The 21,671-nt window shown below is 32.9% G+C and overlaps 3 protein-coding genes across 3 annotated transcripts in view; all 3 read right to left on the bottom strand.

Moving 5' to 3' along the window:
* The window catches only part of LOC108574681 (protein farnesyltransferase/geranylgeranyltransferase type-1 subunit alpha), a 1,558-nt gene extending 1,252 nt beyond the window's left edge, over positions 1-306 (bottom strand). The window contains 1 exon segment of the mRNA XM_017937309.1: positions 144-306. Coding sequence (XP_017792798.1) covers positions 144-300 — 157 coding nt within the window. The 5' untranslated portion in view covers positions 301-306.
* Positions 307-1,768: 1,462 nt separating this feature from the next.
* LOC108575039 (heat shock 70 kDa protein cognate 5) lies at positions 1,769-5,732 on the bottom strand. The gene is made up of 11 exons (XM_017937745.1): positions 5,536-5,732; positions 5,032-5,093; positions 4,813-4,958; positions 4,381-4,504; positions 4,006-4,314; positions 3,618-3,780; positions 3,085-3,541; positions 2,602-2,898; positions 2,321-2,508; positions 2,076-2,216; positions 1,769-1,990 (listed from the first exon to the last, which is right to left on the bottom strand). The coding sequence occupies exons 1-11, from the start codon at positions 5,626-5,628 to the stop codon at positions 1,898-1,900; spliced, it is 2,073 nt and encodes a 690-aa protein (XP_017793234.1). The 5' UTR covers positions 5,629-5,732; the 3' UTR covers positions 1,769-1,897.
* A 1,498-nt stretch (positions 5,733-7,230) lies between these two features.
* On the bottom strand, positions 7,231-20,274 carry LOC108574772. The gene is given in 12 exon segments (XM_017937415.1): positions 7,231-7,309; positions 7,405-7,564; positions 7,630-7,748; positions 9,086-9,335; positions 10,624-10,871; positions 11,540-11,967; positions 12,640-13,425; positions 18,036-18,399; positions 18,472-18,829; positions 18,904-19,690; positions 19,778-19,989; positions 20,137-20,274. Coding segments are annotated over 12 exon segments (3,906 nt in total). The 5' UTR covers positions 20,252-20,274.
* Positions 20,275-21,671: the final 1,397 nt, after the last annotated feature.

Below are 21,671 nucleotides of genomic sequence, written 5' to 3'. Positions count from 1 at the left end.
ACATTTTTTAACTGGTAAATATACAAGGTTAGGTATGTAAGGTTGTGCTCCATCAAGAATATGTAATTTTAATAAACTAAAGTGAATAACGTTATTGTCGTTTTAATATAACATACAATTCACAAAATTTGTAAAATACTTACATTTGGCAGAATAATCAATTGCAACAATAGGATGAGGACCGTCATCCTGAGGCACAGGAGTCACATCTTTCCATTCCTCACGTTCCTGATATAATACCCAACATGTTTCTTCAGAATTATCTCCACCGTCTAATCCATTATCAGAGCTTTCCGTCATTTTCTTATTTTCGCAAAATATCGTACAATGATAAAAATGAAAATCTATTTCTACAAGTTAGCTTCTGTTCAGTTTTGTGTTTACAAACTTGTTAAATCACACTCCATTCGTCTTTCAAGACTTACGTATTTAGTATTTCAAATTATACCATAGATGTCCTCATCGAATAAAACAACTTTAGATATAAAATTATCACTTTATTTTCGAATATAAAATTAATTTTATAATTATAATAGTAAAATAAAAATATTTCAACTACAAAAAACACGAATGTTCAAAATATACAAAAAGGCTTTTTCTTGCACTTTGGTTTATACTTTTCTAAAGATATAGAGATTGTCATTTTAGAATGAATACTTTAAAACTGTTTATTTAAAATTGCCAATCACATATGAAAGCAATAATTTATGTATTAAAAACGAATCTAATTAGGATTTATATTGTACTACTAAAAAAGTGGTGTACACCTGCAAATTCAATTTTATATGTTACATCATCTTTAATTTACAACATATTAAAATATATGCCGTTAGTTTATTTTAAACTGTTACGTAATTATATGAAATATAAACAGTTTCAAATAAAATAAGTATCATTCTATAAAAAAAATCAAAAGGCCTTTCATTTTTTTTTTTAGTAATTATAATTATCACATAAAAAATTCTAGTGAACATCAAAATATTAAATTTGTTCCTTAAATAGTTACTAAATAGTCAGTTTCCAAAATTTTATATACATTTACGTATACATTATTTTTAATACATTTATTAGATAACACAACGAAAACATTGAAGTTATATTTCAAAGCTGTTTCAAATAAAAAATTTTAATAACATGGTTCATAATACAATTATTTCCTAAAATAATCTACATATCGCGTATTTTCTAGAGAATAATCTGGTTTGCATCGAACATTCATCTCATTCTCTCGTACTTGTATTCTTTCTCACACATACTAAATTAACAAAATTCTGTCATTACATAGTTCCATAATCGTATTTCTGTCACTTATCGAGCAATCAATTTTAATTATTGTTCTCATATAAGTCCGAGTGTTTGAAATTGACAAGCATATGAAATTCCAACATTTTATGCATAGAATCATACAGGAAACTGCTAGTACAGATGCTATAATGTGAATAGTTATATACACAATTTACAATTTGACCTGCTTTTACAAAATTGTAATCGAATGCATAATAAATAACATATTAGGTATAGCAATTGTTTGCGAATGTTCACATTTAACTTTTCAAATTATTCATTAGCACAAATTGAAACAAAAATTTTTGAAGTCTTGCAATCTTTAAACTTCGTTCAAATAGTTTTTATGTAATTATAATGCAATAGAAGTGACGAATATTTAATTGAAGGATATCTACCAGCACTTCACCCTTCAAATTTAAATTAACATATACTATATCCACTCATACATGCTCAAAAATTAAAATGCAAAAACTGCATCCCGTAATTTTTGTTACAATTTTGTTGTATATGATACAGCGATGCAGTTTTCTTGAGCACATAAAATGATTGATGTCCTACAGCTCTGTGTGCACAATTAATTTTTGTCTGAATATATGTTGTCTAAGTATAATTAATTTTTCTCTTCTTTCTTTTCAGGTCCATCTTGTTGTTGTTGCTGATTTTGACTTTGGTTTTGACCTTGACTTTCTCTTTCCGCAGCCATCTACATGCAATTAAATACATTTAATAGTAAATATTTGTACCAAATTTTAACTACCTTCAAGATAACGATTAAATAATTTACACACTTTTTTATATGCCATCTCGAACACTTTAAGACTAGCTTGCTGTAATTCATTTATCTGTCTTTTAATTTCTTCTGGTTCTATATCATCTTTTTTACCCAAGGTTTCTCGCACTTTTGTAACCAATTCTCTGAGTTTGTCACACTATAAACAAATGTTAAATGAAATTATATATCAATATAAAAAAACTAATGTGTATAGAAATGTTATAAAGCAAGCATATAATAATATTTGATATGTAGCTTTACCTCATCCTGAGGTAACTGTGCTTTAAATTCTTCCAATTTAGATTCCGTATCATGAATGATTCCTTCAGCTTGATTCACAGCTTCAACTCTTTCTTTCTTTACCTGATCTTGTTTAGCATACTGTTCGGCATTTTTAACCATATTTTCAATTTCATCTTTACTAAGACCACCACTTGATTGAATAACAACTGCAAATAAAAAGTTAAATTGTTTAATTATAATTGCTTCTGTTAACGCAATTAAAAATTTAATTTGAATTAATTTATAGACTTTCTACATACTTTGTTGTTCTTTGCCAGTTCCCTTATCCCTAGCAGATACATGAACAATACCATTGGCATCAATGTCAAATGTAACTTCGATTTGTGGCACCCCTCTTGGTGCAGGCGGAATTCCAACAAGAGTAAATTGTCCCAAAAGTTTATTGTCAGATGCCATTTCTCGTTCGCCTTGGTGTACTTTAATTTCTACTTGAGTTTGACCATCAGCTGCTGTAGAGAATACTTGACTTTTCTTGGTAGGAATAGTTGTGTTTCGAGAAATTAATCGTGTGAAGACACCACCTAATGTTTCAATACCTAAAGAAACCAACATTGAATATCAGTAATGACTTAAACATATATTAGAAAGTAAAGATTTATTTCAACAAGCACTATAACTCAGTAAACTATATTCTTCATTTTCATCAGAGAGAAGATTAGTTCTTAGAAACATCATAGTCTACAGATAACTTCAGCTGAATCTGTTAGAAAACAATTCCTTACCAAGTGATAAAGGAGTAACATCCAAAAGAAGAACATCTGTTACATCTCCAGCAAGTACACCACCTTGGACTGCAGCACCAACTGCTACAGCTTCATCAGGATTAACAGCTTTTGATGGTTGTCGGCCAAAAATTTCTTGTACAGTTTGTTGTACTTTAGGTACTCTTGTCATACCACCAACCAATAATACTTCACCAATATCAGATTTCGATACTTCAGCATCATTAAGTGCCTTCTGACATGGCTGAATAGTACGTTTAATTAAATCGGTAACAAGGCTTTCAAATTTGCTTCTCGAAAGCTTCAGGTTTAAATGTCTTGGTCCGCTTGTATCCATAGTCAAATAAGGCAAATTTATGTCAGTTTGCAAAGAACTAGACAATTCAATCTTTGCCTTTTCAGCTGCTTCTTTCAATCGTTGCATAGCCATTGCATCCTTAGCTACATCTATACCTTGCTGTAAAAGGAAAGAACGATATTAAAAACATACATAATAAATGCAATTACTGTAAAAGGAATTTCTATACACATACATCTTTTCTAAATTCTGATGCAAGATAATTAACCAATGCATTATCAAAGTCTTCTCCTCCTAAGAAAGTATCTCCATTTGTGGACTTTACTTCAAAGACTCCTTTCTGAATTTCCAAAATTGAGACATCAAAGGTACCACCTCCCAAATCGTATACAGCAATGCTAAAAAAAAAAAAAAAAGAATGTGTTACACATATAAAACATGATACTTTTATTTATTGAAATAAAAAAAGATATTAGTGAATTAGTCAGTATATAATTTCAGCATATGATACCATGATCATAAGAGACGAAAAATAATAGCATCATTCTTAACTTGCTAAATTTAGGTGTATATAATAAATTATCATGAATTCCTAATATAATTAAAAATACTAAAACTTTTACATTTTATCTTCTGTTTTGTCCATGCCATATGCAAGAGCAGCAGCTGTTGGTTCATTAATTACTCTAAGTACATTAAGTCCCGAAATTTGACCAGCATCTTTGGTAGCCTGCCTTTGTGAATCATTGAAATATGCAGGTACAGTGATTACAGCATTTTTTACTGGCGTATTTAAATATGCTTCTGCTGTTTCCTTCATCTTCACGAGGACAAATGCACCAATTTGACTAGGAGAATACATTTTACCATCAGCTCCTTGTACCCATGCATCTCCATTAGACGCTCGGACAATTTTATATGAAACAGTTTTCCTAAAATTATAAATTTAATGATTATAAAAGAAAATATTAATTAAAAATTATATACAAAACACATACATATCCTTTTTTACTTCAGAATCCTCGTATCTTCGTCCAATTAGTCGTTTTGTTGCATAGAATGTGTTTGCTGAATTTGTAACTGCCTGACGTTTAGCAGGCATACCAACTAAGCGTTCACCCTCTGAAAATTGATCAAGCAAGAAAGTTCCTCACTCTGTTTTATTTAAAATGACTGTCTTTTATTTAAGCAACCCAGTATGGAAACCAACATATTAATAAATACATCATTCTTAATATTTTGTATATATTCTATATAATATTATTATTATTTACATGTTATTTTTATTATAAATATATCTTATTATCAATAAGATTGCTTAATGTTCATTCTCAATATCAATTAGGAAGATACTGATAGTTTGATATAACAATACTTCATAAGAGAAGAGGAAGTTTAAATTTGATAACTATAACAATATAGTTCCTGACCTTTAGTAAATGCTACAAAAGATGGAGTTGTTCGTGATCCTTCTGCATTTTCTATGACCTTAGCTTGCTTTCCTTCCATAACAGCTACACATGAAAATGTTGTTCCAAGATCAATACCAATAACTGCACCTTTTACACCTTCAGACCTGAGTAAAGAAATAACATGATTTGATTCATATTTAAAAACACAATCAGAGTAATTCAGTTATTTTCATTTACTTGTGTCTATATTGATGTAATTCTGTAAATCGTTGGGGCATAACAAGTGAAGGAGCTGCAACCTGAAAAATAACAAAATACTATTACCTGAAAAATATTTAAAACTAAATATTTTCTGAGAAACATTATATTTGAAGATTCTAAGTATTGAATAATAATATAATGAACAAATTTTTAATAACATTTGTTATAAATAATCTATAATAATTGCAGATAAAATAAATATTAATAAAGTTCTATCTTTTCAATAAAAACCAGTTTAAAATATGCAAAAACTATGTTGAAAGCAAATCACGTGCCGGCTAGAAAACCACCATTGCTTAGGCGTTGTTAAAAAGAATTATTTAAAGTATGTTCAATAATTGTAAAGAACTAATAAATGTATAATAATAATGTCAATTAAACGTTACATGGTAAATTAGAAATAATATCATGTAAAGTGCACGTGACGAAGGAACATTCGGCACATGAAATTCCGAATGTTTAGTCGCCATCTAAACTCACATTTTTAAGAATTGTGCTGAATTGTTGTTTCCTAGTAATATCGCAAGTTATATTGGTGCAGCTACGCGTTAACAACCTTGCAACGGTCAGCATTTTAATTTTCACGTTTTATCGTTCAAATTTATGAAAAAGTTACGAAGAGACGCGGATACCCCAACTTCACGTGTAGTGATGCAACCTTTCCAAAGGCTAGTAATGAGCACACCACGCACGTAGTAGTTCTACTCTGCTCTCAACTGCGTAACTTTACACGACCAATCACAACTAAGTTCTAAATGTATACACCAATGAATGTATTGCATGGCCTTCCTGCTTCTCGTGACTCGAGAATTATCCGGAATATTCTACTACATTATAGATGTTATAATTATTAACAAAATGTATCCTGAAAGACTAAAATGAAAAATGTGACATAAATTGTACAGTTAATAATTAAAATTACATGTTATTACAATGTATTTTTACTGTTTTATTGTAAGTCAAAAGATATAGTTGTTCAACAACTAAAATTGTATATGAAGATGTTCTGTTTCATAGCTTCCGGCATTTAAACGTTGATGCAATAACTTAGTGGTATTACACCAGTGTGATTGTAATAATTTATTACTTATTTACCAAAAATACAACGAGGTATGGAAAATATTATTTCATGCAGATTAATAATATTTTATTGCGGAAGTGACTTAATCTACTCAATGTATATTTATCTGCATTGACAAATGCTTTTTTTATTTCAATTTAAATTATAACCATTTGGAAAGTTATTAATTTTATTACTCTATAATTACTTTTTCATAAAGTAATATCTTAGTCTCCGAGATATTATATATGTTTAAATACTATACATTTTTCGTATCGAAAGATCAATAAATGCTGTTGAATAGAAAAATTACTAAATTTCGTAAAGCCACGTTTCAATGAATACATGTGAATAGATATAGTAATTTTCATTTTCAGTAGGAGAGAAGAATACGTTTTATTGTAATCATTTAAAGTGATAAGTTATCAGTGTATTTGTAATTGATAGCAAAGGATAAAGGAATCTTTTAGATTTATATAGGATCATATGAATAATTATCTTATAGATAAAAATTTACGAAAAATGCAAATTTACATTGGATTGTTTTTAGAAAACGTTACATTGTTTATTTAATTGAATAATTGTTTTTATGACGTGTTGTTTAATTTAGTATCAGGAACATATTAAAATTTACAATTTTTAATAGTTTACGTAACTTTTCATTTGCTTGTTGTCTGATGAGAAAAAAATATGTACATATAATGTACTTAAATATATACAACTAGATCGGATTTTTAATGCATGATTTAGAAATGGATATAAAGCAACCATACATAAACATATAAAAAATTCTAAATACATATAAATATAGGAAAGGGAACAAAATATATCACTCGTATTAAATATGATCAATCGACATACATCGAATAAATAGTTCTTAAATAGTAATGCGTTTTATTTACAAATGTTTTATCCTTTGTAAAAATTATAATTTATCAAACTTTTAATCAAATGCCATAAACAATGAAAACAAAATGTTAAATATATCTTATAGCTAATATAATTTCAGTTTTTTTACAGTAAGGAACAGTGTTGATTAACATAAGCACTATTGTCGTCTATTACTAACAGCTAAAAATAGTATCTGTTATGTACAATTACAAATAGCAAAAATGTTAAGAATCATTCTTTTCTTTCCAATGTGAAAAATTTGGTGATCCGCTCGTGTGTATCGTACAGTTTATCACTTCGTTCCTAAAAAGTTTCAATGTTTCATTTATGTGTCATCTGTGATTAGTAATCATCGTTATTTAAAAAAAAAAATTACACAATTAAAATGACGAACTTACAGAAAGCGATCTCTCAGAAGAAAGGCTCTAGGTTGAACCCAATTTAACCTCTCACCGTTGTAACATAAAATTTGTGCCATCGTGATCTTTCTGATTTCTTCTAATTGATTTAAAGTAAACGATCCTGGACTGTTTGCATTTTCATACCAATACCTATCGCCTGTACAGTATATCAAATGTAATCGATAATAACTTTAAATAAAATTCTTAATAAAAATCACTTACCAAAACGAACATTTCGAAAAGTACGGCCCAATAGGCAAAGAAATGTTGGTCCCAAAACTGAATCAGCCAATGGCGCTTCTGAAAGTGCTCCTGTCACTAAATCTACATCTTCTATCTTTCTGTAAAATGAACACAATATAAACAATGCAGTATAACGTTACGTAAATATAGGGAAGAACGCACAGAACGCGACGAATATCTAGCAGTCAGCAGTGAACGTTTGCACTGAGAGCATGTATGGGGAATCCCTATTGAAGAATATGTATGACAACAAAAGGAAGAACGCACAGAACGCGACGAATATCTAGCAGTCAGCAGTGAACGTTTGCACTGAGAGCATATGTATATGGGGAATCCCCATTGAAGAATATGTATGTACAATAAAACTTCGTACGATCAGGGTAAACTCTAACTGGACGGTGAAAAGGTGACAAACTGAATGAAAAGGTCGTTTCTTATAGGAAAAAAGCAGAGTTTCCGTAGTTCTTGTTAACGCAAAAAACGCTTCTAGATCCACGAGGTATTACGTAATGTCGAATAGGTAAAGCAAATCGGGCAATTCTGGGTAATTTCCGGGCTCGCGAGATATCAGAACGACTTTGTCACTCGAAGGAGCAGTTTCAAAGAGGACTTTAAAACTTCTAATTGTTGAATAATTCGGATAATTTCGAATACGAATTATTTATTCAGATAATTCGAATATTCCAAGTGTTTGAATTTCGGATTGCGTCGAATATTTCGTACATTACGAATTTTCGAATACACACACGATAAAATTTACGCAAATATTAGTTCAACGTTACTAATGGTGAAAATCAAATAAAATATAAAAATTAGAGATTTAAAAAACCAACTATATGCAGTACTATGTCCACTTAATACAATACTCATAATTACTGAAAAGAAATTGATTTCGATATAGCGTTTACGTTGAGCGTTAATTATAGCATCTGTGGCGGGTACGTCGTCGTCAACAAACCCTTACCGAACGTCGTTCTACTCTACCATGCGAACTTTCTCTTTTCCAACTCCTTCAGATTTTAGTTTCCGTTCTTTTGTCTCTCCCCGGGTTAAGACTTGCCTTCGTCCTCGAGTAGCCTAAGAAGCGCACATGTGGCATCCAGGTTCGCACGAGGACGAACGAATTTTTCGTTTCCACCACTTTCTCCACTTCTATCTTTATCTCTATCGCTACTCCTGTCTCCCTGTCCTAACAATATAAAAACCCAGTACGCCTACACCTCCGGACAGTTTGTTCCTTTACCGACCATCGCGACGTACCCGCCGAACCGCTGCCGCCGGGACAATTAACAAAGTAAACGATTGTATTTTCTGGACAAATTGTACGCCTATACGACCATACACTTATACTTTAATAAATTGAGGTGAAATCAGTGTAACGACGTTCCTCACCCACCTCAGCATCTACACGTGTTTGTCACGAATGTTTTCTTACTTGTAAACTTTTCGAAGTCTCTCTATCGTATCTTTGGTCATTGCTCCTCTAAGGTCTTCGAAACTGGTGATGTGCGATAAATTGCAAAATGTTCGCCATCTAACGTAAGTCGGTATACCGTGATCCCTCCCTTGCTGTATCACTTGCGCGGCATAATCCACCGCGATATCGTTGCTTTTTCCATCGTGGAAGTATCGTTCCAAAAGGATTTCGTTCAGTCCCGGCGGCAAAGGCTTCCTAGAATGTCCCGCTGTCACGGAAATTAAATCTTGCATCCTAGATCGTCATTAAAACCAAGTTCTCATGGGACAACGTATTGATAGATCGTAGCAATATTCAACAACATTTTGTCGAAATCTTACGCATATTTTTAATCAATTTCTGTCACATCTGTTTAAATGTAATATCAAGAATCTGCAATTATCGTGTGAATTGAAGAAACTGTACGATTTTTACAATTTAAAAAGTGAAACGGTTCCGAGGTTTATTGTGAAAAATAAGTTAAGAAATGAATATTAAATTTTTTGCATACCTGAACGAACATTTCTCAATCGTTGAAATTATTTATTTTATCAGTATAATACTATAGTATTCGTGTATCATTTTCATTTGACCAGAAAATTATTATCCTAGCTACGGTGCTTTGAAAATTGAAAAAATTAAAGAAGAGTTTTAGAGAATTTAATGAAGAAATTTCGTTTCAATTGTTATACCAATTTTGCATCAGATCGTTCAAAATGAACATGAATCGTAAGAAAGTTTAGCCACCGGTGCATGGAACACCTTGTATAACTGCCATGCACCAGGAAAGGTTGCGTTAAAAACTTTGCCATTTAAAGCAACGACTGCACACGCGATTCTAACAACAAACAACTGCGAGTCGAATAATTTACTTGAACTAATGGCATTTTTATTAGCATATCATTATCCTACATATCGTCGTTCTTTTGTTAGACACTATGAAATAAATACGAATGAAGGAGAAACGCGAGATGAAATCATCGTTTAAACCGAAGTCATTAGTTTCAATCAAATTCCACTGTCTACTTTCAATAATTATACAATAACACAATAATTTCAGAATCTTCAGATCTGTTACAGTTATATGCCGAAAGTCGTGAAATAGTGCGATTTTCATAATTTTTAATTATTTGTAGCTCATAGCAACGTTAACCGATTTCGATGAAATTTTACCTTTACAATTTTCTTCGCGATTCCCAAAAATTGCAATTTTTTCAAAATTTATTATACACGTCGTCTAGTATACTAATCCTTCTAATTCCCCCCCTCCCCAAAACTCAAGTCGTTAGGTTCAATTTTAAAAAAATTACACTGTTGTACTAAACAGCTGTACCATTCGATAAAATTATAATTGATCTTACGAAACGAACGTCTACAAAGAATTCGTTCTATGACATTATGTGAACTATACCGTGTGATAGTTAAATCTTGCGAAACGCACCATCTAAATAGTACCTGTGCATGTACGAAGATGGTTTTCCGTCGAAAATTATGCTTAGACGTAATTTTCAACTGACCTGTAGCGCCGGCGATCAAGCGATCAATAGCACCAGCTTCATAGAACTCTTGCGGAGCGTAGAAGGCCGATAGTAAGGACCTTTCTCCAGACTTTAACGCCGATCGCGAGTCAACTAGGTCGAGGGTTTTTGGGGTCAGCGTGGCAATGAAGAAAAGCCCAACAGACGCGGCAGCGTTCGAAAGTGTCGCATCCGTTCGTGTATCGTAGCCTCGAAAATAGCCTCGATACGTTAAGCGTAACTGGTATCTTCGAATATAAGATTAAATCAAGCGATCTTAATACACACATGCATATACACAGCGTGTTCTATGATACCCAAACGAAGTCACCTAAACATTTACCTCAGTTTAAGTCAAGAAAAACAGTTTAAATGCAATTTGAACGGTATCAAAGCTCCTATACGCTGTGACGAATATTTCTGTCCCAAGGTCATTTTCTCGGAGTGTTCAAGGTCACCCATATTTTTTGCTACAAATGCACATTTTTATTCTCTTGCGTATTGTAGTTGATACTGAGATGCATTTAGAGATGTATAATGAAAGTGACCTTTGACGCCCAAAATTCAAGTTAAATACAAAATGCATTTCCATAGAAATCGCAGGCATTTTTTACCATATCCACTTGATTTTCAGTCGTTAATGTTTAAGCACCTTCGAAGGGGTAACTTATTTGATTCTCTTAAATGTTTTAGAAGATACGTCATTGCTATCAGAGCTTCGAAGCGTTTAACTTTGTGAAAAAATTCTGTACAAAAAAGGGTTTAGAACCGTTCTAAGGCATTGATAAGATAAGAAACGACGAGTGGAACGAAATAAAAGCTACGAATGAAAATCTCGCGATGTTCGTCTGTCCAGACAAGTGGACCTTGGCTAATCAGTTTACTTTAATTATGAGGCAAAAGAAAGAACACGTACTTGTTAATAGTTGTTTCGCCGACAACAACGGGCAGAAACTCGTTATAAGTTATGTGCTCCATTTCCGCGATAACGATCCTTCTTGCTTCCTGGTAGAGTCTCTCGTCGTCCCAGTTAGGATTCAATTGTCCCAGCTCTATAGCGACACGGTTATGTTCGCGTAGAAAAAGTACGTGCATTAGAGTGAGACCTGGGTTCTCGTTTACCCGCGAATCCCCGCTAAGAAAACATGGGAAAGCTTTGTTTACGCTCCTGCAGCTTTCGTACTTCGGCGAAGGCATGGGCAAGTTCTTCCTTTGCGTACTAAGCAAACCGCCTTTGCCGGATCGTAGAGCTTTTGCTACGTCTTCGGAACTTCCATAAACTGGAGAAAGGTCTAAGTACGACGACGCTTGGTTGATCTGCTGTCGAGGACCTAGTTTGCAGCCCTACGTCGGAGAAAAGATACTTTTATGCAGTTTTTTAGGCATTCTTTAGTGCGTAAAACACACCTTTTTCTATTTGAAGGAAATGTGACATTATCTGGAAGGTTTGTGCCGATTTTCGATACGATAGATAAAACTCGGTGAAGAAAGATTCTTTATTATACTAGTTTTTTTTCGTACTGTAGTTGTACTGTTCCGAAGATGGAAGAAAATAAGGTACACTTACGATAATTAATGGTTTTCTTTAAAGGGGAAAAATTATACTGAAACACAGTAACTGAGGTGTGTAATGTCTACGGAGAATTGTTTGCAAAATTTAAACATGGAAATTTCGATATTAAAGAAGATAAAGATAAAATCAAATTTCCGGAAAGAAGGTGAAAAGCTGTAGAACAAAAGGGTGCATACCTTATAGAATAAAAGACTTATTGCTTTAAAGTACGGATGTTATTTATTACTTAAAAATCTGGGCAAATGGAAAAAAAGAAATATAAGATAATAAAGAAACGAAAATAAGATTTAGAAATTGTTATAAATTCGTAAAACAGAAGCAGGTACAAATTCAAAGGCAGATGAAAGTATCACATCTCTATCAGAACTTCTATCGATCGTTATAAATCACTTTAATCCATCGCTAAAATAAAGTACTCCATTCGCACGATACATTTCTCCTACCTGCAGCGAATTTCCTGGATGCGGTGCCGACCTCGAATACTCCATGCAGCCTACAGCGTTATCGGCCCGGATCGGGTAGCATTCCGGATGAAAGTGTTCGTAATCGACGTCGCAGCATTTCAGTTTCGTCCCATCGGGTAATCCCATCTTCGGCGTGTGCGTGAGATCGTGAACGAGAAATTGACCGAACAACGCTGTGAGCGCCATCAAGTACGGATGCTTAAGGTCCAACCCTCCGGAATGCACTCGCAGAGAGACGTCTCTGGCGCTGGGTAAATCTGTACGCGGCAAAGAGACACCGTCCACGTATTCAGGTGGCAGAAATCGTACGTAAGCCTCCAAAGCGGCGCCCCAAGTCGGATGTAAGCCATTATTGCACTTCCCGCTGTGCGTTCTATAGCGCGAATCGATTCTTTTGCAACTGCCCATCACTTGCAGAAACGTGGGCGAGCCAGGACAATTTATGGCCGCTACAGACGGCAACACGGAAGAAGCCTCCTCCGACGACATGTTCAAAGCTTCCACCAGCATCACGGCCATCGTCTCGATCCGTAGAGCTTTTCTGGAGAGATTTTGGGCGTGCTGGGTCATCTCGTGGGACGCGCCGAGGAACCAAGATGGCGAACCGTGATTTAAATGCGTGTGCGAGTTGAGAATAGCTCGTTCCGCCTGATCGTACTTCTCCATCGAAATGTTTGTACGCCTGCCCAGGTCCAGTAACATGTTCGACGGTAAGGTCATACTTTCGACCAGTGCACATATTGCTAGGAATCTGCGAATCGGAATCTGAGGATAGGTGATATAAGCTTGTTCCTATGTAAAGCTATGAAGAGTGTGTTGAAGTCGTTTTATCAAATTGCAGGTATAGAAAGCTAATGGTAGTGGTGAGCGTTTGAAACTAACGAAGCTGTGAGAATTAAGTGCACTTATTTAATAGCAAGTGCAGCAATTCTTGGTTCTGCAAGAGTGATCGCGTGAGAATGGGGTAGTCGTCAATTATTTGTAATAAAGTTGGATATAATGAGCTGGTTTGAAATATATTGAACGTAAATAGCGTGAGGATGGAAGGAAGGCTATTTCTATCATGATCTGAATGTCTATTGGAAGGACCATTAAAATCGTGGTAAAAGTTATTTTAACGTTTTTTAAAACTTCCATTGGTCAAAATGACTAACTCTACTTTTTCACAGTCTTCCAATAGTTGATGTAAAGCTTAAAAAAAGTGACTGAAATTTGACAAAATTCAGATTTTTCAAAAAGTGAAACTTATAATCGACATTTATACGATATTACTTTCATCGCAAAATATAGAACTCTGGATTTGTACTCCTCAACGACTAACAAATGTTTAATTATGCATGACAAAAATTGAAAATTTCATAGTAATATGAATCTCTCGAGCATTAACATTCTACGAATGTAGAAAGTGTTGAAAACACCATACTGTTACACCTTCTTTCGCAAGTGAACTCGTGAGAAATCGTCTGTGACTTGTATCATACAGTAATGTACCTTAAGGTTACCTAATAATTGTCATGTAAATTCAATGGTTTCCTTATTATCTAACTTGACAATGACGAGATAGGATCAACCATTAAACGCACAATTCTAAGGTTGGGCGTGTTTCGGTTGTAAGTTCTCGTCGCTTTTATTTCTCTATTAAAAATGAAACGAGGTACACGAGAAAATTAGGTAACATTAATTAAGAAAATTAGGTAATATCAGGAAGATTCACACGATCTATTCTTATCGTTAGCAAGAAAAAGAAAAGATCAGTCTATTGACACAGCTTGGATCGCGTGACTCGTTTTAAAATTTATCGCAAGTATTGCAATGAACTCCGCCCAGAACGGAAACCTTGTCTAGGAGATGGCATTTCGCCTGATTTCGCTTCGGGCATTGTTCATTGTTTCGTTTATTTATCGCGTTAAATTCATTCATCGATTCGCCCATATATGTATACGTAACGGCGACAAGTTTCTCAACTTGCTAGTTAACTATTTTTTCGGTCGCGTCGATACAGTGTACAGATGGAACAAATTTGCTCGACCTTAAGAAAAGATCGAAGAGAACTACGTTGTTTGACATTTAAGGTCTTTCCTGCTTCTTTGCAATTTCTTTACGTAATCTCCTCTATTTCCATGATTAATGCTCGTATGAACTGATAGAAACCATTATTTCAGATCGTGATTCATTTTTGATAAAGTAACTTCATAAAATTGTTCGTTTCTTTTCACTTTGAAATTAACAATAAATGGACATAGTTCTGTGCTTTCACAGATTATTTCGTAACATTAATTTTAATAAATTATTTAGCAATTGCTTTGCGATTCTTTCTGTTTTTTTTTTTTTTTTTTTTTTCGAAACGAATTATAGTTTTATAGGTTAACGAAATATAAATTTAACTGTAACCAAAATAATTTTTGAAAGAAGAGCAATAAGTTATATTATTCAAGTAAAGAAAGAATAAATGAATGTAATAACTTGAAAAAGAAAACTAAAATTTTTTAATCAAATTTGTCTGAGTTTTACTCAGGTCTTTCTATAAAATTGATTTTCAACAAATGGGGTCTTAATATTATTACCTCAATCATGTGTATGAATTAGTTAATATTGTAATAGAATTGTATCGAATTCTTATTCGAAGAATTCTATTTAAATGGAAAAGGAAAAAACACAAAATTATTATTGTTAATATAAAAAAATGGTAAAAACGTTAATTGTTTTATTTGCTGCAGAAATATTATAATGATGTACATTTATAATACTTTTTTATGTCATGTAACTACTTTTATATCCACAATTTGAATTGTTACATATGACAATTAAATATAATAGTCGTTTTACGAGTAATTATACTACGATATGACTTTCGTACATATTGACTTCCTTTCGATCATTCAAAACGAAGAAAATAATCGTTCATTATGAATGATACGCAATTTATTAGCGTATATTATTACCTTTCTTATTTTAACCTAACTTTCGAATTATTTTGGTTAGTATTATTTATTCTTCATTTGAAAATTATGGATAAATATGTAACATTCGACTGTTTACTAAGAAACAAACCATGAAAAAAGAAACGTGATCTTTTAAAGAACATGCTTCGAAATTACAGAAATTTTGTTTAGTGGTACAGTGTGACAAACATTCAATAAAAAAAAGGTTAAAATTTTATAAAGGTTATAATAAATTGTGCAACTATTTAGTACAGTTTAATGTGCCAATAAGTTCATCTTATAATGAATTTTATATAAAATACACATTTCCTTGTATATTTATTTTCAATCTTTCTTAGTAAAAATATTTACAATTGCTAATCTGCTGCATATTCAGAACAGAAACTATTATCATTGCTTAAATAGGAAGAGAAACTTCTAAAATATTATTCGAAGACTTCATTTGTTTGTGTGTGTTCTGAAATTCATCTTTTACGAACTTAGATGATATTTGAAAATAAATACAAGCACGTGACCTTGCTTTTGGTACTATGCTTTTAATACAATTACAATTTTAAGTAAATGTCAAAATAACATATAAAATACAAGGTGAAAAGTATGTCCTTATAATATATATGTGAAAAACAAGTGGTGTATTTTATTAGAAAAATAAGCCACTGTACGAAGAATAATTTGACTAAAACACATTTATTTTGCTAACGCATGCGCGTTACTACGAAATTTTCACTTCATTACATCTACTCATTGCCAAATAACATAGGTAATGTATTATTAATTAATAATTAATTAATCAACAATCAACTATATTAGTCAGCCATTTTAGATAATATTTGTTCTTTAATCAAATATTGCAGACCACAATCAGACAATTAAATGACAAATTCTACTTTAAGGGTGTAACTGATACGATATTCGCATTTTCCATGTTCTCTTCAAAATATATATATATATATCGGTAAAAGTACATTCAACCAATTTCTAATTTGACAAGAACCACTATGTACAAAATAAGTTGAGACATCGGTTAACTAGTAGAATGAAAGCAGAAAGACTCACCCCGACAGGAAAACAAATATATCGTTGATCGGTTTTTGTTTCATGCACATCGACATTTTTCCGAAATTATCGTCCCCGTACAACATTTGATCCTCTACATTAATGCACAATAGAATTCATTTGCCTTGTACAATTTCGCAAGAGCCGCGACGGGTATGCGCAAGAATACGAAGCGGCAAAACCTGAACTGAGCCGATCCTCGAACGAAAGTAAAACTTCAGATCGTCCGGTGGGTTTAAAGAGTGGGGTCCAGTAAGGATCACGCTCATATAGGGTGTCAACAATGTACATACGTTGAGTCGGCGTGTAACACTTAGAGACACGGTAAAAGTGCATCGTTGCTGCAGTCGCGGATTGGTATTATGAACAAGACCAAGGTTCCCCTTTCATAGACTATGTTATCCGTAGTCGCGGTTGGACGTACAGTTTCAAGGCTCCAAAGTGCATTCGCACTTTCGTATATACGATATATTATGTGTATACACATCCTACATGTTCCTTTACAGCATACATACTTCGCATTTAACTCCGCGGTGTCATTGCGCTATTCTAATTGACACTTACGGGCTTGACCGTAAAGTCGATTGTAGATTAAGATTCTTAGGAATAACGTCACGAATGATAAACTGTATTGGTTACACGCACTCGTACGCCTATGATCTTGCATCAATACGTGTTATTAGTTATGTCAAGTGTGTAGGGAGACAGATTTAAATAAAAACACACTAGGGACTGAAGTGATTTGAGAATTACTTGTGACATATTAATCGTTTTTACATTTTGAGGAAAAATTTAGTGGCTATTGTCTTAAAAATGATCGAAATTCACCGACAGGATCACATTTCCTATTCAATATGAAGAACTTAATTCTATAAATGTTAATTAATCACTGTTGTTATAGAAAAGGAAAGTGTAAATTATTATTTGGTAGTGTTATAAAAGAGTTTATAATCTTTGTATTGGTACATCAAGTATACATTTAAAATATTATTTTTGGACAAGTCTTCCATGTTGTGAAAGCACTGTATCACCATTTTATTCTTATTCCCTAAATCAGCAACAAATAGAAAAATGTGATCTTGATTTGAATATCGATGCTTACACAACATACATAATTAACATTACATGATCCATAAATCATAAATAATATTGAAAACTGAACTTTATATCTTGGATCCAGGGTTTCTATAACTACTTAAAAATAAAACTATGTCATCAGAGGCCTTGAGCACTTTTATTTTCGCTCTACGTGCCACCGTTTACATCTTTTATTTTTGCTATTTTTTATTTTTATAGTCACTTATTTATTTTTTATTGAAATTACCTATGATCGCGTTCATATTAGCATGTTAATATCTATTACTTAAATTGCAGAACTGGGTTCTAAGAGTGAATGTCATCTGTATTATCAAGAACTGCCCCACTATAAGCTAAATCCCAATAATGTTCAACTTGATGTTTCTTAAAGTGTTCTCGAGCCATTTTTTCGATCGGGCAAACTTTAAATTTGATTTCTCCGAAATGACGTTGTTTACTAGTACCTTCCCATACAAGAACGCATTTGTTGGGCACATCATTTCCATCGTTATCCTTTATTATATCTTCCTCCCATTTAATGCGATGCATCATTAATCTTTTATATTTACTTAATTGTTTTGCTCCACAGCCTGTGAGATAAAGCTGTTTTGCGTTTGTTTCCACTTTAAATTTCTTCGACGCATTATTTAAAAGGTCACGTATTCTGCAATGACAATATTATCATATAATATAAACATATAGCACAGTATTACCTATCCACATCTTTTAACTTTACCTATAGACAGCTACATGTACACCGAGTGTTGTATCCTCTTTAAGTTTTCTTGCCTTCTTTTCACGCCTTTGATCGGCAGTAAGTCTTCGAGCTGCATTTGCATCTTCATGTGCTTTTAATCTTTTAGCCATTTGTTGTCGAACGTGAGCTTCTATTTTTGTAGGATCTTGTACGGCTTCTGTACCTAATACTCGCATAAGATTTGAAATTCGCAATTTTGGTTCTGGTGGAGGTTCAAGACCTAACCGAATTTTTTCTTGTTCTTCTTTCCATGCTTCTCGTCTGTTTTGTCTGCGTAATTTCTTACGTTCTTTCTTTGTTAGAAATACAGGCATGTATATAGGTTTCAGTGGATCAGCTGAAATAATATAAAAAAATAAATAGCCATGAATAAAATGAACGTTTTTGTATTGCTGGTTGAAAAATACATACTTGGTGGTCGCATTTGCGTGGGATGCTCTACAAGGTTTGTAATAGTGGAACTTTTAATGGTTGTGGGTTCATTTTCATTTGGATATCCTCCTGTTAATATGACAGAATCCCACCATTCTACATTAGGCACATCTTCGCTAAGAGCTTCAGTTTTCGGTGCTATTAGCGCCAATTTAGTTGCTGAGCTTATACCAGTTTTTCTAGCAATTTGACTAATTTCATTTTGTAATTTTTCTAATTGAGCTTTCATACGAATTCTTTCCGCTAATTGCTGAAATTTTCCTGGTTCATGAAATTTCAATGTACGTTTGCCACGCACAGCTGGTTTTACACCTATTCTAGTATCAAAAAAGTGTGTATCTTGAATTTCTTCTGGACCTTTTGATTCTTGTAATTGTGCTTTAAATTCTTCACGTTTTTTTGCTCGAATATTAGCTTTTAATGTGGGTACTACTTGCGTAAGTTGCACTTCTTTACCCGTTATATCTACAGTTCTTCCAGATTCATCCAAGATTAAGGGAGTTGGTTTATCTGGAACACTGACATTACCAAGTAGTCCTGAACTTAGCTTACTTCTGATTTGAGCTTGTAAAGCAGCAATTTTTCTTGCTTTATCAGAATCTGTTTTACTTAATAAACCCTGATTATACATGCTTCCTACCGTTGGTAGTGATTCTCTGGCTTTAAGAAGAGGTTTCACTGGTGACACTTCTTCTTGCTTTATAGCTTTCAATGCCCTTTTCCTTTCTTCAATTTCTCTTTGAGCATTAGCCATCATTTGTCTTATCTGTATAAAAACATGTGATAAACAAATAGTTAACCTGATATTTACATTTACATTGTTACATTTGTTTATAAGATATAAATGAAATACCTTATCTGCAGACAATTGTGCTTCTGTTGTTTTTTCATTTTTTACTTCATCATCTCTAAACCTGGGTTTTTTTGAATCTTTGTCCTTTTCTTTGTCATCCATGTGATTTCGTTTTTTACTTTTCTGCGCCACTTTGGTATCATCATATATTGCAAATATTTTTTCAGTTAATTTTGAAGCCTTTTTATCTTCTAATAAAGCTGACAGTTTATCTATAAAATTGAATTAATTGTAAGGATTTATTGATGCTCTTACATACATGCGCACAAGTATCTTTGCTACATTATAAAACTCTTTATAAGTTATTATACATAGAAAATGTAATCCACTGGTGAGTAATATTGTCAATTAATACTAACCTGCTGTTTTACGTTTATCATAACCCGAAGTAATACAATTGACAGCAGTAGTAACAATAGCAGGCTCCCCAAAACCAAGAAACTTATGAACCGCTTTTTCAATTTGCGGTTTCATTTCATCTATTTCTTTTCTTGTTAAATATGCCATTTTTGCTTAGTTTGTTGTAAATAATTAATTCTTTCAAGAATCCGTCAAATTAATACAAAATGATTTTCTTCACAACATAACCTCTATAAATTGTAAGGTTATGTATCGCATTTCAAGTACACTTTCATTCAGGAACGATTATATCGTATATCGAAATGTGCCGAAAATTCTGTTATTCCAGAAAGGATTGTCATGATATTTGTTTCCAGAACAATATTTGTTTTCCAATTAAATATCGGCGAACGTACTCAAATATTATCGACATCACATTGCAGCACCATAATTGTTATTTAGTTACGTTCAGTTATTCACTAGATTCGTCAGTTAAACAGGTAATACAAACTTTCGTAGGACATTTTTAAAAAAATATCCCTAGGATTTCGTAAGTTAGTAGAAATTCGATCTAGTAAATTTTTAATATAAACTTTACAGTAAAAAAATCTAGAAGATAGGTTCTAGTTTTAGTTTTAAATATAAAAATAAACAATAAAATAATTTCAGAAAGATGTATTATGGCTGTTAGTATACTTGTACTATTTTTTTACTATAAAATCAAAGGTATCATTAGTGTAAATATTTGCGGCATATTATCCCGAAGAAATTAGTATTATCATTTTTTAATGTGTATTACCAATTATTGTCCGATGAAGCAAACTTTAAGGTCTAGTAGTGGAAGACGCAGGAGAAATTGTGTTGCCTCGCTGTTAATCAGCCAATCATGATACCATAAGGCGATCGCATTTTTTTGCGACGACTCGGCTTGGCGTAAGTAATTGGTAACAAATGAACCACGTGTCGATTTTCGAAGCGCGGGAACAGTGGCTGTCGGTTTGTTGTAATATGCTATTTTTTATTACAGTCAGCCATTTTTAAACTTCAATTTTTTTAAATGTTTCATATTGAACTTACTCAAAAGGGTACCCTTTAAGTAAAGATAAAATTAATTGTAATTTTCTCAATTACACATTGTTGTACGCGTTACTTTTGAATGCAACATTGCTTGAAGCGTTATACTTGAACGCAAACATTGTTGGCATCGCTATTTCTGACTGCAACATTATTAGAAGCGTTACTTCCAACGCTAACATTCTTACAGGCACTACGCTTGCATGTAACATTGTTACAAGCGTCATTCTCGCTTCTAACATCGTAAACTCGTATTATTTTTGAATGCACATTGTTGTATAATGTAAAACTTACTTGAAGGGATACCCCTTAAAGGAAGGACAAAATTAATTGGAATTTTCTTAATTTTACATTGAAGTAAGGAGTGCCTCAGCAACAATTATTTTAAATAATTGATATCGAGGCTTGGAAACGTCGTCACAGTATCCATTCTTTAAGTCGAATGGTATTTCAACGGGAGAATCATTGGAAATCACGCGAT

This window comes from Habropoda laboriosa, unplaced genomic scaffold, assembly GCF_001263275.1.
Source record: "Habropoda laboriosa isolate 0110345459 unplaced genomic scaffold, ASM126327v1 scaffold11, whole genome shotgun sequence".
Classification (NCBI taxonomy): domain Eukaryota; kingdom Metazoa; phylum Arthropoda; class Insecta; order Hymenoptera; family Apidae; genus Habropoda; species Habropoda laboriosa.
Note: the sequence above shows the minus strand (reverse complement) of the source record. Positions and strands in the feature narration are given on the sequence as shown.

Bases quoted from the DNA above. Each gene is read 5' to 3' on its own strand.
- LOC108575039 (XM_017937745.1), bottom strand. From the start codon at position 5,628: ATGCTGACCGTTGCAAGGTTGTTAACGCGTAGCTGCACCAATATAACT. The intron at 4,315-4,380 runs GTATGTGTTTTG...TTATAATTTTAG, and splicing joins TCTGAAGTAAAAAAGGATAT to GAAAACTGTTTCATATAAAA. The intron at 2,509-2,601 runs GTATGTAGAAAG...TTTTATTTGCAG, and splicing joins AACTGGCAAAGAACAACAAA to TTGTTATTCAATCAAGTGGT.